General features: G+C 38.6%; 1 protein-coding gene across 1 annotated transcript in view; it reads left to right on the forward strand.

Moving 5' to 3' along the window:
* The first annotated feature begins 4582 nt into the window (after window positions 1-4582).
* The window catches only part of LOC139686115 (MAM and LDL-receptor class A domain-containing protein 1-like), a 33929-nt gene continuing 23722 nt past the window's right edge, over window positions 4583-14789 (forward strand). The window contains exons 1-6 of the mRNA XM_071583299.1: window positions 4583-4631; window positions 6561-6613; window positions 6730-6757; window positions 7166-7321; window positions 10474-10600; window positions 14154-14322. Of these exons, the coding sequence (XP_071439400.1) occupies window positions 4583-4631; window positions 6561-6613; window positions 6730-6757; window positions 7166-7321; window positions 10474-10600; window positions 14154-14322 (582 nt within the window). The remainder of the gene's footprint in view (window positions 4632-6560; window positions 6614-6729; window positions 6758-7165; window positions 7322-10473; window positions 10601-14153; window positions 14323-14789) is intronic.

Consider the following 14789-nt stretch of genomic DNA (forward strand, 5'->3'; position numbering starts at 1 on the left):
ACATGAAACCTATCAGAGGTGATTGGATATTCATATTGCTTATGCGAAGAAAAGGAGAAGCAATGAATTTAAATTGAACAAAAGAGCCTTGAATATACCATTAACAAATTGGGCATTGAGCATATATTATTTTAAATTACTTAAACTATTTCAGGAATTATTTCTGTTACAGGATATGATCTTAGTGATTTCTCTGGTTGTGTTGGTATACTTTTTTGCAAAATGAAACGGATTTAAAACTCACGTAAGGAAATCACCTAACGTTCGCTAGTTTCAGGGATCCCTACCAGTTCATCCAAGTAGTAGTAGTAGTAGTTTTGAGGGGAGGCGACCGACAGCTAAGGTCATTTGCGCCATAGGGGATGGACAGGAAAGGATGAAGGGTGGAGAGTAACCCGGCGTCGGCATTAGCCTACTCTTTACGAAAGGCGCCAAGGGGTCCGCAGTTTAACGTCCCATCCGACGGACGGCGTACTCACTCAAAGTGCCCTCCACAAAGCACCTCAAGTAGGGATCGAGATACCTCTGAAAATTATTCAACACCGCCGGGATTTGAACCCGCGCCCTCACGGTGGGAAGCCAGTACGTTAGCCCCCGCACCATCTCGATCCCCAGTTCATCCAAATATTAAGGAATATCTCCTAATCAAGATCAAATCGAATGCTAAAATGAATTCTAATTTGACTTTCAAGCGTGGGTGCGACTTGAAACGAGGTTCAGTCTCGAAGATGCTCGCTAGGACGCGATAGAAATGTCAATCTACGGTATTCTCCGCGAGAAACCTCGCTCGGAAACTACCAAAGAGGACATTACCAGCGAATAGTTGCGAAGGCCTTAAATGAACAACGAGATGCGTCTTCATCGTGGGTGGTTAATTTGTATCTCGAATCAAAAAATTCTAGGTTGGAAGAATCGAGCACGGCGCCGGAAATATCCCCTCTCCTCCCCCCAACGCACCGGAATGAGACACTCGGTCCAATTAGGCATCACTGTTGCGGCAAGCAGGCTACTGATACTCGCGCGTTGCATGCACGGGTGAAATTTCATGGATTTCATTCTCATTCCATCGGTTTATGCAAAAATGTAAGACGCGTGACGCAACGGAAGCGCGTTCGCTCATCCAGGTGGTGAGAGAAAGAATATGTGTGCAATCCATTGTTTCCATCCCCGAACTCCGTCCCAGCGAGCACGCCCCCGAAAGCGCGGGCAGTGTGTAGTCGCCCGCGCCACTAGCAAGATGGAGACGGCCGGGAGGAAAGTCTCTGCCCTCGCGTCAGGGTCTCGACACAGCCTGAAGCTCCTCCTCTGCCACGCTCGGGGCATTCGCTCCGCTTCCTATCTCCCCCTCCCGCGTCATCACAGCTATCTCGATTCTGAAAATTCGAAATTAGTTTACAAATACGGAACTTATTGTTTACCTAAAGTTATTTCCCAAGAAACTGCTGGAGAAGCGGCGAAAGTAACTCTAAACAGAGTCATCTGCTAAATTTTCGTTGGAATGCAACAATTTTAGAGTGTAAAAATCATTCGCCTTGACCGGGGTTCGGACCCGGATCCCTCGATATCCGGCCGAGTGCCTTAGCCAGTTAAGCTACCCGGACGCCCTCTTACACTTCGAGATTTTGGGGGCTTTACAGGCGAAGGTGGAAGGTCAAGGCGAATGATTTTTACACTGATATTGTTGTATTGTAATGAGGATAAACGGATGACTCCGTTAAAAGTTACTGTTGCAGCGTCTCCCGAAGATTCTTGGAATCTTTCAAAGGTGGAACACTCCTAGTGTTGAAAGTTGGCTTTAACCCCGTGGACTGTGGCGCGTCACGCACGACTAAGAATGCCTGTGACATTGTATGCCCAGTATTTCGTCACAATATCTTGTTCCTTCAAAGCCCCAAAATCTCGGAGTGTTCCAGGAAACTTCGGTAGCTTAACTGGCCAATGCAGTCGGCCAGTCATCTAAGGATCCAGGTTCGAATCTTGGCTAAGGTGAATAATTTTTACTCTCTGAAATGGTTGCACTGTAGTGTTATTTTCTTCATTTTTACGGGACAGTAATGTTTTAGAAAAAATGATAGCTGGTTCATATTTGCATGCAACCTTATATTTTTCTACGGGCGCATTTACGTACTTAAACGCACAGTAATACGCGTTTCGGGTACATGTATTTCTTCAATTGGCCCCTACCTCTTTCCGTACGCGACTTTCTTATTTAAAATTGACGTGCATCTTAAAATGTTTTGTTACTCTTTGGATATTTTGTTTCAAAGAAGCATGAAGTTAATATGTTATGTGTTTTGGTCCGAACGTGATCCGCCATGGCTAAAATCAATGACTATCACATTAAGCGTTTATTTATTAACAAGAATTAATGCTCTTTGCTTCTTTGCTGAAGTTGAATATCCAGGGGCAGGGCAATATATGGATTTATTAATTTTCCTAGTATCAGTGAGTCGTACAATAAAAACAGATTATTCTGTCTACTCCTCTTCTACCGGTATCTTAGGCAAAAATATTGTTTCCATTGCCAAAAATAAAGTTATAATATCTTTTACCTGTAGTCACAGTTCACTAAAAATAATCTCTTTTTTCAAATAATATAATTCTCTTTTCTGTTGATATAGTATAATTCACACCGAATTCTTTCTATTCCTCCGTCATAGTTTATAACATTAACAGCCCAACCCTCATTTTTTCTTCGATCATTTTAAAAACCTGCGTAACAATGGCTGATATCCACGTATCCGAAAGCGCGTTTACAGTCATTTCCCACACCGAGTGGAGAATATTCACCCAACGGTCGTCGTTATCGGTGATAGCAGTTGGTTTCCCGGAATAATTATCACTACTATCTTACGTATCTCCCCAATTGCAAAATATGGCGTCTTTCTATAGTCCTTTTTGCTGATATAATCTTCCCTTCGCCTTATGAAAACCCTTCCCTTAAGTTTCATTCCTGCCTTTCTTGATATTTTATCGTTTTTCCCCATCAGTATACATACAGACCTTTTTCCCCTGCCTGGTGCAACGCCGTTTCCGCAAGCATAGATGACTACGTCGCCCGCAAGTCGCAGGACACAGCATCTGTACTTCTCCATTTTAGCGTTCTTCTATCTTGTTGAATTCCTTCTCAAGATGTAGATAGAAAACGGTAATGAGTGATCAGGAGCAAAAGAATATTTAACTTTTAATAAAATGACATCCCTGTTAAAGGCGCAGAATAGTGGAGGGGAAGGTATCATTTTGTGCAGAAGCATCACATTCACATGTTATTGGAATGGTCGGAATAAGAAATCATGGATCGAGCACTGGTGAAGCAAACAGAATTTGAAGAATTACTAATTTTTGCATAAAAGCTAAACATAAAACACATCCCTGCTTCTGTTTGGGCAAAAATATGCCAGTTGGTCCATAAATTTCCCTAAAATCATTGGAAATGCATAGTGAACGGTTTGTGAGCCAATCGTTCTGAAAGTATCTAGGACGTACGACCGAGCGCATGCAGTGTTCGGTCCACCCCGTCCTTAATTTTCTGCTCTCTATGTCTGTAAGCTCCATTTTCTCCCTCTGGCTGCCTATCTTATCGATAAAATAGCTACCTACGAAGCATGGGAGATATGTGTGCCAATGATTGACTCTAATATGGCGTCAGTGGCAGCCGTTGTTGTTTTATTGTGTGATATGCACTTGGATGGTTTTGCAGAGCATGTTCATGCTTCCGGAAGCTGTCTCCGCGGGGCGTCAGAGTATTCAAATAAAATCTACGAGTTGGAAGATCAGTTTGGCAAATTCAAAGACCTGAGGAAAAAGCGCGGCAGTTCTTTAGCGGAGCCGTCCGCTTATGTTCACTGATGTGTAGGCATTTCAGCGAATAAATAAATAACGATGACGGGATCCCTCACATTCAGCCGAGCACTCTAGGCAATTTAACTTCTGAGCCGTCTTCTTACTCTGAATTAATTTGAACTTTAAAGGGGGAAATACTGTGGCGAATTGGTGTACAAGCGACGCAACAAAATAATATCACGTACACAGTCATCTGCGTTGCGCCGCAGTCCATGATGCTCGGAGTCAACGCTTATATCTTAACTGCCGAAGGATCGTGGTTTACTACCCGTCCGGGAACTAATCCAGTAAATTCTACATAAAAATTTTCTCAAATCAATACGACATTATTGTTACTGTTGCAGTTATTTATGGCAAAAACACTGGTTAAAATATTTCAAGTGGCTGCATTTTCCAGTGTTCGTGGAAGTTGGTACAGGTACAATTACGATGATTGTTCAATAAAGAGCGGCTATGTATTTTTTTCATATTACTTGCTGTGTGAAAATTCACTTTTATGTTACATTTTTACCTTATTGTCCTTTATGTTTGTGAAATGAGTGGGGAGCCCCAGTGGGGCGGCTATTGAGTTATGGTGTCACGTTAAAAACACTGTTGAGGAAGGAACCATCACTTTTGTGGTGGAGCCTTACTCAATAGTGTTTAATGGAGTGTAGTTCTGTACGCCATGGAAACATGATCACTTAAGCAGGATGATTGATGTAGATAGGAGGATTTTGAAATGTGGGTGTGGAGAAGAATGGAGAAGGTGAGATGGACCCAGAGGAAAACAAAGGATGAAGTGTTAGGTAGGTTGGGCGAGGAGAGGGGATTGTTGGGAGAAACCATTAGGAGGCGGGAAAATTGGATGAAGGGCGTACTGATCGGCAGTAGGCTTTGGAAGACTGTGATATAGGCAAAAATGATAGGCCAACGAGGAAGTGGCAGAAATTGTACATGGATGCTGGACGGGATAAAGGGAGGAAAAAGGTACACGGAGATGAATAGGGCTGTAGAGTAGGATTTTGGGTAGTGTTTTTTTTAGGAGAACCAAAATATTTAGTTGGTAATGGTGTCCATCCAAACCTACCTTAACCGATGGGTTACCTAATAATAATAATATCAAAGGAGGGATATCGAGGGCTGCATACAGTCCGGTGGTGCCAAGTCCGGGCTGTAGGGCGGGTGCGGCAGCGTTGCCACGCCGTGCTTGGCCAAGAAGTCCGACACGACAAGCGCGGTGTGAGACGGCGCATTGTCGTGATGCAGCCGCCAGATGTTTTTGATCGCTGGCCGGACGCGGGCGACTCGTTTTCGAAGCCTGTCGAGCACTTGGACGTAAAATGCAGCATTTACAGTTTGTCGTTCAGGTACAAATTCGTAGTGGACGACTCCCCTTTTGTCAAAAAAGACAATGAGCATCGCCTTGATCCGAGATTTGCTCATGCGAGCTTTCTTTTGACGGGGTGATGATGGGGTGTGCCACTCCGCACTTTCTCTCTTCGACTCCGGGTCGTACTCAAAGATCCATGTCTCGTCACCCGAAACAACGTTCTCTAAAAAATGTGGATCATTTTTGCAGTGATCCGCAAGTTGTGTCGCGATTTCCAAACGATTGAGTCTTTGATCATCACTGAGCACTTTCGGCACCAACTTTGCACAAATTTTTCGCATCTGTAATTGGTGCTTAATAATCTCGTGCACTATTGTTTTTGGCACATTACACTGCTCTGCTATCATCCGAACACTAAGACGACGATCAGAGTTCAGTACATCGCGAACTTTTCGCACATTTTCGTCGGTGAGTGTCGTTGATGGGCGTCCAGGCCGTGGTTCGTCGTCGACCTCTTCTCTGCCCTCCATGAACATCTTGTGCCACCGAAAGATCATGTTTCTGGACATGGCTGACTCCCCGTAAGCCTGGTTAATCATACCGACAGTTTCGGTAGACGATTTCCCAAGCTTTACCGCAAATTTGATGGAATAACGCTGCTCCAAAAACTTCGGCATCGCGTTCCGTGACGTGGGTCGAGCGTGGAGGTTCGCGTTAACAGAGCTCCTCACTACACCACAGCTCAGAGCCGACTGCCTTTTTCAGCGTCGCTTGCCAACATACCCCCCTCCAATCGCAGCCCGTCAGAGCGGTGCTGGGCGCGCCTGGAGCGGCGGGAAAAAATCAGTACACTTATTTTCCGGACGAACCCTGTATATATGTATATATATACAAAAATATATATGCATATATATACATATATATATACATATATATATATATATATATATATATATATATATATATATATATATATATATATATACACACACACACACACACACATACATACATGCATACATAAAAATCCCATCACGTCCTAGATGTGTTTGGACGAATTAGATGCTAAACTGCTGACTCCTTGGCACTATTTGTTTAGAGTTGGCTTATGCTGATTTCTCTCTTCCCTTTCTCCTTTCCCATCCATCTCTAATGGTGCAAAGGGCCTCAGCTGCCGGTCACCTACCTTAACAGCTGCTAATACTACCAATATTTACTATCTATTGAAATTGATTGCTTGCATTAGTTAATTTTTGGAAAAAGAACAGAAGACCATTGTATCTCACATTTGAAATAAAATATTGCAATTATTCTTTGCAGGTTCATCAAAGAAGAATGCATTCCTGGTATTTATGTAAATTGGTTGGAATATGGGTATTTTGTGTTTTTGTTAATACTATTATAGCAGCACCAAATGTAATACAAGAAAAAACACCTGATTTACTCGAAAGTAGTCTGGTAAGGACCAAATAAATTTTCTTTGCTGGAGCTATTTTGTATTCTTTGTTTGTAATCAAAATTTGTTGCAATAAAGGGAATATTTAGATATTAAATTTTCATTATTTTGCTTTTAGGTACGTGCAAGAAGGCAAGAACCAGCAGGTTTGTTTAATTTTAATTTTCTTTACAGAATAAAATGTCTATATGTTTCAAATATAAATTTTTAATGTAATATTCTGATTCTCATGATGAGTTCAATTTTTATTCAAGTGAGTCAATAATATCATTATGTGATGAAAATCGGTCTTCAGAGATTTATTGTCTCTAAATCTGGAAAGATATAAAAAATGGTTTGAAATATATGAATACATCAAATTGCTGAACAAATTGCTCTTATGATTCTGATTAGTTTTGAAACCATATGTCATTAATTCTTCCCCTGTTTTTGAGATTTAAAGAAAATGAATGCTCATCTCTGAGTAGTTTAAAATAGTGTTATTTTAAGTTTCATTACAAAATTCAGTAACTAAGATAACCTATAGTAATTTTACTAACATCTAAAATTTCCAGAAATCTGTGACTTTGGAACAGAAAATGATCTCAGTACCTGTGATTGGGCCAACAGAAATGGTACACTTTTGCGCTGGGAAGCCGGAGCTGGTGCTTTGTCAAATTGGTTAGGAGGTCCCTCAACTGATGCTAGTGGATCTGATGATGCAGACAAAGGTGATCTCCACTAATATATTTTTCATAAGATCATTCCATTGACTATGTTTTTGTTGTGATGGATGGGCTTGTGTAATTCTTTGACTCTTACATGGTGGAAGCAATAATAATTGCCCATAATAAGGACACTAAGGCCAGATAGGTCAAAGTGTAGGAGCCAGATGAAAGGTAGTTGGCGTTGCATCTGCTCTTCAGGAAGGAAGCTGCAAAGGAATGTTGAACTGTGTTCACCATGTATGTGGTGAACACGATTCACTATGTTTAAATTCATAAATGTTAAAATAGCAGCATTAACTCATACAGTTTCCGGAGTGTGGATAAAGTCTCAAACTATAATTTAATTATGAGAATCATGAAGTTAAATTTAAAATTCAAAACAAATAGGATGAGTAGAAGAGTTCCAAAGCTGAATCTTGAAGGTTTATCCAAAGTAAAATAGTCAGATTATCTATAAATACGTAGTAAACATCTGAATGAGAACAATTGAATGAAAACAGTCAAGAAGCTTGGTGGAATTGAAGAATGGGGTAGAAAGAGTAGCAAGGGAAAGCAGAAAATAAAAGAAGCCATGAATGAGAGATGCTTAGGAGGATGGGTAGAAGAAAAAATGGAAGAATAAACATGAAAATGGGGAGAACAATGTACAGAGAAGTAAACAGTAAACTTAGGCTATAAACCAATGGGATTTAGGGAATTTAGTGGAAAGGTATGGAAAAATTCAAGACACCAGAAAAAGTATAAGTGAAGGAGTTCAAAGAATTATCAGAATGTAGCAATGGAAAAACTGTACTTACATTGGGTCAGAAGAGATTCAGGGAAGCTGGGAAGAATATGTAAATGAGCTTAATGGTAAAGACATTAGGCCAACTGGTATAGAAATAGAAAGGGGATATAATGCAGGTGAGAATAGCCTGGATCTGGGAACGCTAGGTAGTGCAATAGACAAAGTATTAGGGAAGATGAAATCAAGCAAGGCTGTAGGAGTAGATAACATTCCCACAGAATTATTAAGGATCTCAATAAAAATTGAAGGAAGACAATTTTTGGACTTATATTCAGTATTCATGACTAAGAAAATTGGGCCAAAAGATTTTCTAAGGTATCCCATACCCAAAAAAAGTGTAAAGCAGCTGGATGTGAGGACTATTGGATGATAAATTATATTTCACATGCAGCAAAGTTAGTTCTATGAATCATAAATAGAAGGTCACAAAATGTAGGGGAAGATCAGTTTAGGTTCAAAAAGGGGATAGGAATGCTTGATTCCATTGCATTGAAGGGGGCATAAGCAGATCCTAAGAAAATAATCTACATGCGTATGTGCGCTTCATGGATTTTGAGAAGAATTTCACAATGTTGAGTGGACAAAGTTAGTGAGAATATTGAAGAATATGGGAGTGGAGTGGAGAGATTGGTGACTTATCTGTTACTTGTTACTGAATCTGTCACCATATGTAAGGGAAGCAGAGGAAGAATTGGAATGGCAGTGTTTTTAAGAGAGTTAGACAGGGTTTCCTGTTACTGCTTGTACTTTTCAACGCATACACTGAGGAACCATTTTAGGCATGTGATGCGCATATTATAGTGAGGCTTGCAGATGGTCACACATTATTGAGTGAGGCAGACTAGGAATTATAGCTATTATTGAGTGCTTTACAGGAAAATTGCAATAGGTGCAGGATTGAGATAAACATAAATAATTTTAGAAGAAATTGTTCTTTGAAATGGTAGCTTTAGTGGAAGAATTTTATTAGTAGAAAGTGAATTTGCCAGAAGAAGAGAATTGATAATGGCTACACTGAGTGTGACAAAAAGATTGGCCCAGTCTTAAATATGGAGCTTCATCGTTATAAGTTGAGACCTATTCTTTGAGGCAAGTGAATGAGCCCTGGATTGGAGGCTTTTGAGATGTGGGTGTAGTTGATAATCGAGAAAATATGTTGGACTTAGAGAGAGACAAATACCAAAGTTTTAAATGAAGAGGTTACTGGAAAAAATTAAAAGAAGGCAGAGGATGTAAATGGAGCAAATATTGAAAGGTAGTTAATTATATGATGTTCAATATTTTAAAAGCTGTGCAAGGAAGGAGAATGTTTGGGAAAGTGGGGTAGAGGATGGAAAAGAGTGGGTCTTTTAGAGAGTATGAAGGCAGACAGAAGTGATGAAGAAATGAAGGTAAAAGAAAACAAAGTTTCCACAATGCTTAGAAATTAATAGTAATTAGGGGCCATCAAAACTTACTTTCAAAATTGTTAGAATATTTTGATTAAACCTGCTATGCTCTATCTTTAACTTTATCATGTTTTAGATAAGTTCATCAGTGACATGAGATGGATGAAATGAATTGAATTTTTGAAATTATTGGTGAATAGGATTTTAATTTATGATAATTTATCATGATCCAAAAATGTTAGAATATTTTTCTGCCAATTCATTCAAATATTTATTGCTCTCAATTGCAAAATCGTTATCAATTGTGCTATTTCGCCCACTCTTTACTCTTTAATATTTAATGTAACAATTTATCAGCTCTCAAGGATTAAGATTTGTCAACATCAAGAATTTAAATACAAATGTTAACAATGTGATTTTCTGGATATTTAGTTAATTTGCTCTAACAGTAGGGTATTTCAAAGCCCTTTTGTGAGGAATACAAATTCATGTAACTGAATAATTCACTATAACATTATGTTCTTTGCAGCCAACCATACAAAAACATTTAAAAAATTGCAACAATTTCAGAGAGAAAAAATCATTCGACTTCACTTTAACGGATGACTCCATTAAAAGTTACTGTTGCGGCATCTCCCGCAATTTCTTTGGAAATTAAAATAAATATTTATAAGAACATGATAAAATCATTTGAGTGCATTGATATTATAGTCCATATCTTCCGATCTCATTTGCCACTAAGTGAACTGGGCAGTTTAAAAATGTAATTTTAACTTTAGCCAGCAAATCTCCCATGCATAGCAATTTAGTTCCATTTGGAAAATTTGAAAGTAGCACATTATGATTTTATTATAATAAATGAGTACATATCCATTTTTCCTTGGAGAGGAAGATGATTAGAATCAATATAGCCAGGTATAATAATATGACCTTGTTTCCAATATTTTCAAAGGTAATCCACATCAATTTATTATTTACAGGTGGCTATATTTATTGTGAGATGTCACAAATAGTTCCATCTCCAGAAGGAAGGGCTGCGCAAAGTGCCTTCATAGAAAGTCCCATGCAAGAAACAACAGGACCAGAAGGGAAATGTGTTTCTTTCAGGTGGGTGTGGATGAAAGTAAAAGAATATAGGGAAAAATTCTATCTTTTTTGAGTTCCAATGGGTTTTCACTAATCTTTCTCACCAATTCTAGAAGTTATATTATCTGATTTAACTTTTGGAATTGTTTCATTGTGAAAGAAGAAAAAACATTACATGATACTATGTTGTAAATTACAATTACTTTTGTCCTATGATTTATCAATATCTGGTATCAATACATTTATTTTATTTATTTATTTGAAAATAGCTAGGAATAATGCAGCAGTAATTTAAAAGTAGTAGATGTAAAAATAAATAAATAAGAATGTGCATATACAAAAAGCAACACATCTTAACAATTAATAACAAAAGAAGGTCATTATTTTCTCATCTAATTATGGAGAGATGTAAAAGAGCAAGTTCAGTAAATGTGTTGGAGGAAAGTAAAAAAGGATTAATGGTATCAGGTGTGAGTTCACTAGAACAGGAGAGGTGAAAGAAAATAGGGTGTTTAATTAGTGATAATCTGGGAGTGGGCAACAAGGAGCAATTAGTGTGTGCAGGTAGGTCATAGAGGTAGTCTGAAGTTAATGAGGGAGAGCAGTTAGGGGCAGACAATAAGAGAGTCGATAGTGTTGTTAAAGAACTTGAAATCTGATTTTACCATTTGATTGGGAAGTTTAGAGGTCGAAAGTGAAGACAAAATTACATCTTTGGATGCATTATGGACATCAGGGAACTGGTATTTTACTATTTCTGTAAAGAAATTAATTATGCTGTTGACTGTAGCCTGGAGGGTAGATATTGACATTCACCAGATAGGGGAGCAATGAGTGGGGAGCAGAAGGTCAATCATAGAAAAATATATGTGCAATGCTGTTAGATCACTTATTTCCATGAAGCAGCAGAGGAGGATCTTAACACAGGATAGAGCTTAATTTTTGATTGCCTGAATATGCCATTGAAATTAAATTTAGAGTAGTAGTAGTGGTAGTGGTAGTAGTAGTATTTAGGGGAGGTGACTGACAGCTGAGGTCAATTTGCACCATAGGGGATGGACAGGAAAGGATGAAGGGTGGAGAGAAAAGGATTTAATAGTATATTTGAAGCTAGCAGGGGATACATTTTAACAAAGTAGACATAACACTGCATTTACTTAGATTTAATTGAAGCTTCCAAGTGTTACACCATTCAGAAATATGATTTAAGGCATCCTGTAATTCATAAGAGTCTGAAGCATTATGAATTTGCTAAAATACTTTACAGTTATTGGCATAAAGAAGGGTGTGAGCTTATGGGGGAACAGTACGGGAGACATTTTCCTTAACTGCAACTAACCAGAGAGTCCAGGTTTGATTCCGGGTAATTCCTTTGGACTTACTCAGCTTTACCAGGTCTTTCTGGAAAACCAAAGATGACACAGGGGCGTTATGAAGTGGTAAATATCATAGATCATTGCACTTGGAAGGAGATGGCCGCTACTTTTAACTATCAAATGAAGAGTAGATCAGAGAGTAATATAATGCCATCCATAAATGGGTAGCCTCAAAATCAGTTCTTTTCTGTGACTCGAGAATCTTTCAGTATCTTCAAGAAATTTTGTATTCCTCTCACGCCACACAGTTGGAAACATTGCAAGGAAAAATAGAGACATTCTAAAGAATAAATATGAATTAATGGGCATTAATTCCTTTTATCATTTCTGAGCCCTAACAACTCTCTTTCATTGAGGGTCACCCACTATATTTAACTGGATGGGCAAAGAGACTCATAGTTCATAGCAAATATAAAATTCTATGAGATATCCATTATTGTACACATTTAAAATTCTCAATTGAAAAGGTGCCATACCTATACCATTAATTATACCAATTGTGCATATTTAATTTGATTTTGTGAGGATTGGGTTGGTGCGGTGGCTCAAGTACTACCCCTTCCCACCCCAAGGGCCTGGGTTCGAATCCTGATGGTGGTGGTTAATATTTTTCAGTATTATCACAATCCCAAATTGACATGCCATATGGATAGCCCTTTATGTGAATGGGTCATCTGTTGGCTGGGGCGTTAAACTGCAGGCCCCTTGGTGCCTTTTGATAAGAGTAGGCTAATGCTGATGCCGGGTTTCTCTCCACCCTTCTCTAATTCCCTAAAGCTTCCTACCCATACCCAGGTTGCTCACCTATCCTTTTTGGTACAAATGACCTCTGGTGTCTACCAATACTACCACTGCTTCAATTTTGCTAATGGAACCCCAATGGATGCCTTGGTTCATTCATTTTGTACTGTACCACTGGCTTTTAGAGAGAATTATGGTCCTTTTGAAGAACCAATGGGATAACCATTGGACTACCAGGTCCAAGGACTATGGAAATTCTCTAGAGTTCACCAAATACAAACCCTGATATCATTTGAAATTCGCATGCTTGGGATAAAAGGGGGACCCATTCCTTTCCCTCTGCCATGGGTGGTTTACAGAAAGATATTGAACTCAAAATATAATGCAGAGTATGAAGCTAAGGGTGTTCTAAAGGATTGAACCTTAGCCCTCCAGCCATTTGTGTAGTCCTTTGCACCCTGATCAACCATGTCCCTTGAAAGGATTATGGGAAATCAATACACATATTTTTCACAAAGTTGATACAAATGCACATATTTTTGGTAGTTTACTGGTTTGGTTGGTTGCTGGTTGTGGGTAGACAAAGGCTTCAATGGTCCAAAGATAATTCCCTTGCCCCTCCTGCAAAACTTTACCGAACATACAACACTAAAATAGGCCCCTCTTCAATTCAGCATCCTTCTGCCCTTCATTCTGTGCAACATACTTATTCCACTCCTAACTCTTCCTCATTTGCCTAATTATCATGTAGCATATGGATCAATTTAAGATGTTGGCGATGTACTGGATTTTATTCAATAAAGCAATCTAAATAAATGGGGCAATAAAACATCAGTTATTTAATATATAGCTAATTGAATTCCTGTTATCCAGAGTTTACGGGAACAACTTCCTCCTTGGTGGATTATACTCCACTGAGGGTTTGCATAGGACATTGTTGTGATTTTTCTAGTTGTTATTTCTTGTTCAAAAATCGCGTGTAAAGGACAAAATGGTAGTTTGTATTATAAGTTGAATAAATTAATTCCTTTACAACTCTTGTATGCTTGATGAAGGAAGACCTTTAGCTTTTCTACAGAAATAGTTTTCATAGGATATAGGTTTCATTACAGCATAGCATATTCTTTTCCATCCCTAAATTTCTTGTTGAAAGTTATTTAAATCTACACCAATGAATATTTGATTCTAAAATTGCCGACCTGGTCACCTTGTTTAATGTAAATTTGGGAGGTTCCTAACTTGTAAAACTTGGATGTATATACCTGATTAACCTGTGAAAAACCCAATGAGAAGCTATGAGTGGTAAATTAGTATACCTACTTTCTCACCAGTTCACAATGATGCATAAAATAATGTTAATTCATACCTCCTTCACTTATTCACTTTAAGGCTGCTGCTTGCTCTTCACTACTAGCTAAATTAGTATAAATCTTTGAAACATGCTCTCCTGCTTACAGTTATTCAATGGATGGTTTAAGTGCTGCAGGCCTCCGTGTACTTTTACATCCTGTTGTTGAAGAAGGTGGTGTGGAAATGTATGATAGAGTCCTATGGGGAACAAAGGACTCCACTCAGGGAAAATGGATGGAAGCTGAGGTTTTATACACCTATAACCAAGCTCACCAAGTAAGTGGGTTGAATTGTGGTATAATAATTAAGTGATCAAGTAACTGAAGTAATTATGAATGTGTATGATCTGAAAACTGATAATTCACCTCAAATAAAAAGTGAACAGCACCATACTTAGGGTAAAATATTATAGAGGGAGAGTTAAAAGTCCAGTTAAATGGAATCTGGAAAAGTTTAAGATATTTTGCATATTTTTGAGGCAGAGTCAAAATCATTAATACCTCATCTGCCCTGAGATTTATCTGATACAACTCTCCACTCAGTTTTCTTATTTTATCATACCTTCGCATAGCTTTTGGCCAATACATATGTTTGTATCTACTTATCATTATTTATTAGTATTATTAGCTGTTGAGGATGTTGGAAAATAAACTGACAGTTATAGCTCTAATAACAACTAAGCATAACTGCTTTTTTAAGCAAGCATATGCAAAATCTCTGATGGCCATCACTTCAGGTAGGAG

The sequence above is a fragment of the Hetaerina americana genome, unplaced genomic scaffold, assembly GCF_022747635.1.
Source record: "Hetaerina americana unplaced genomic scaffold, ioHetAmer1.1.p SCAF_13, whole genome shotgun sequence".
NCBI classification, from domain to species: domain Eukaryota; kingdom Metazoa; phylum Arthropoda; class Insecta; order Odonata; family Calopterygidae; genus Hetaerina; species Hetaerina americana.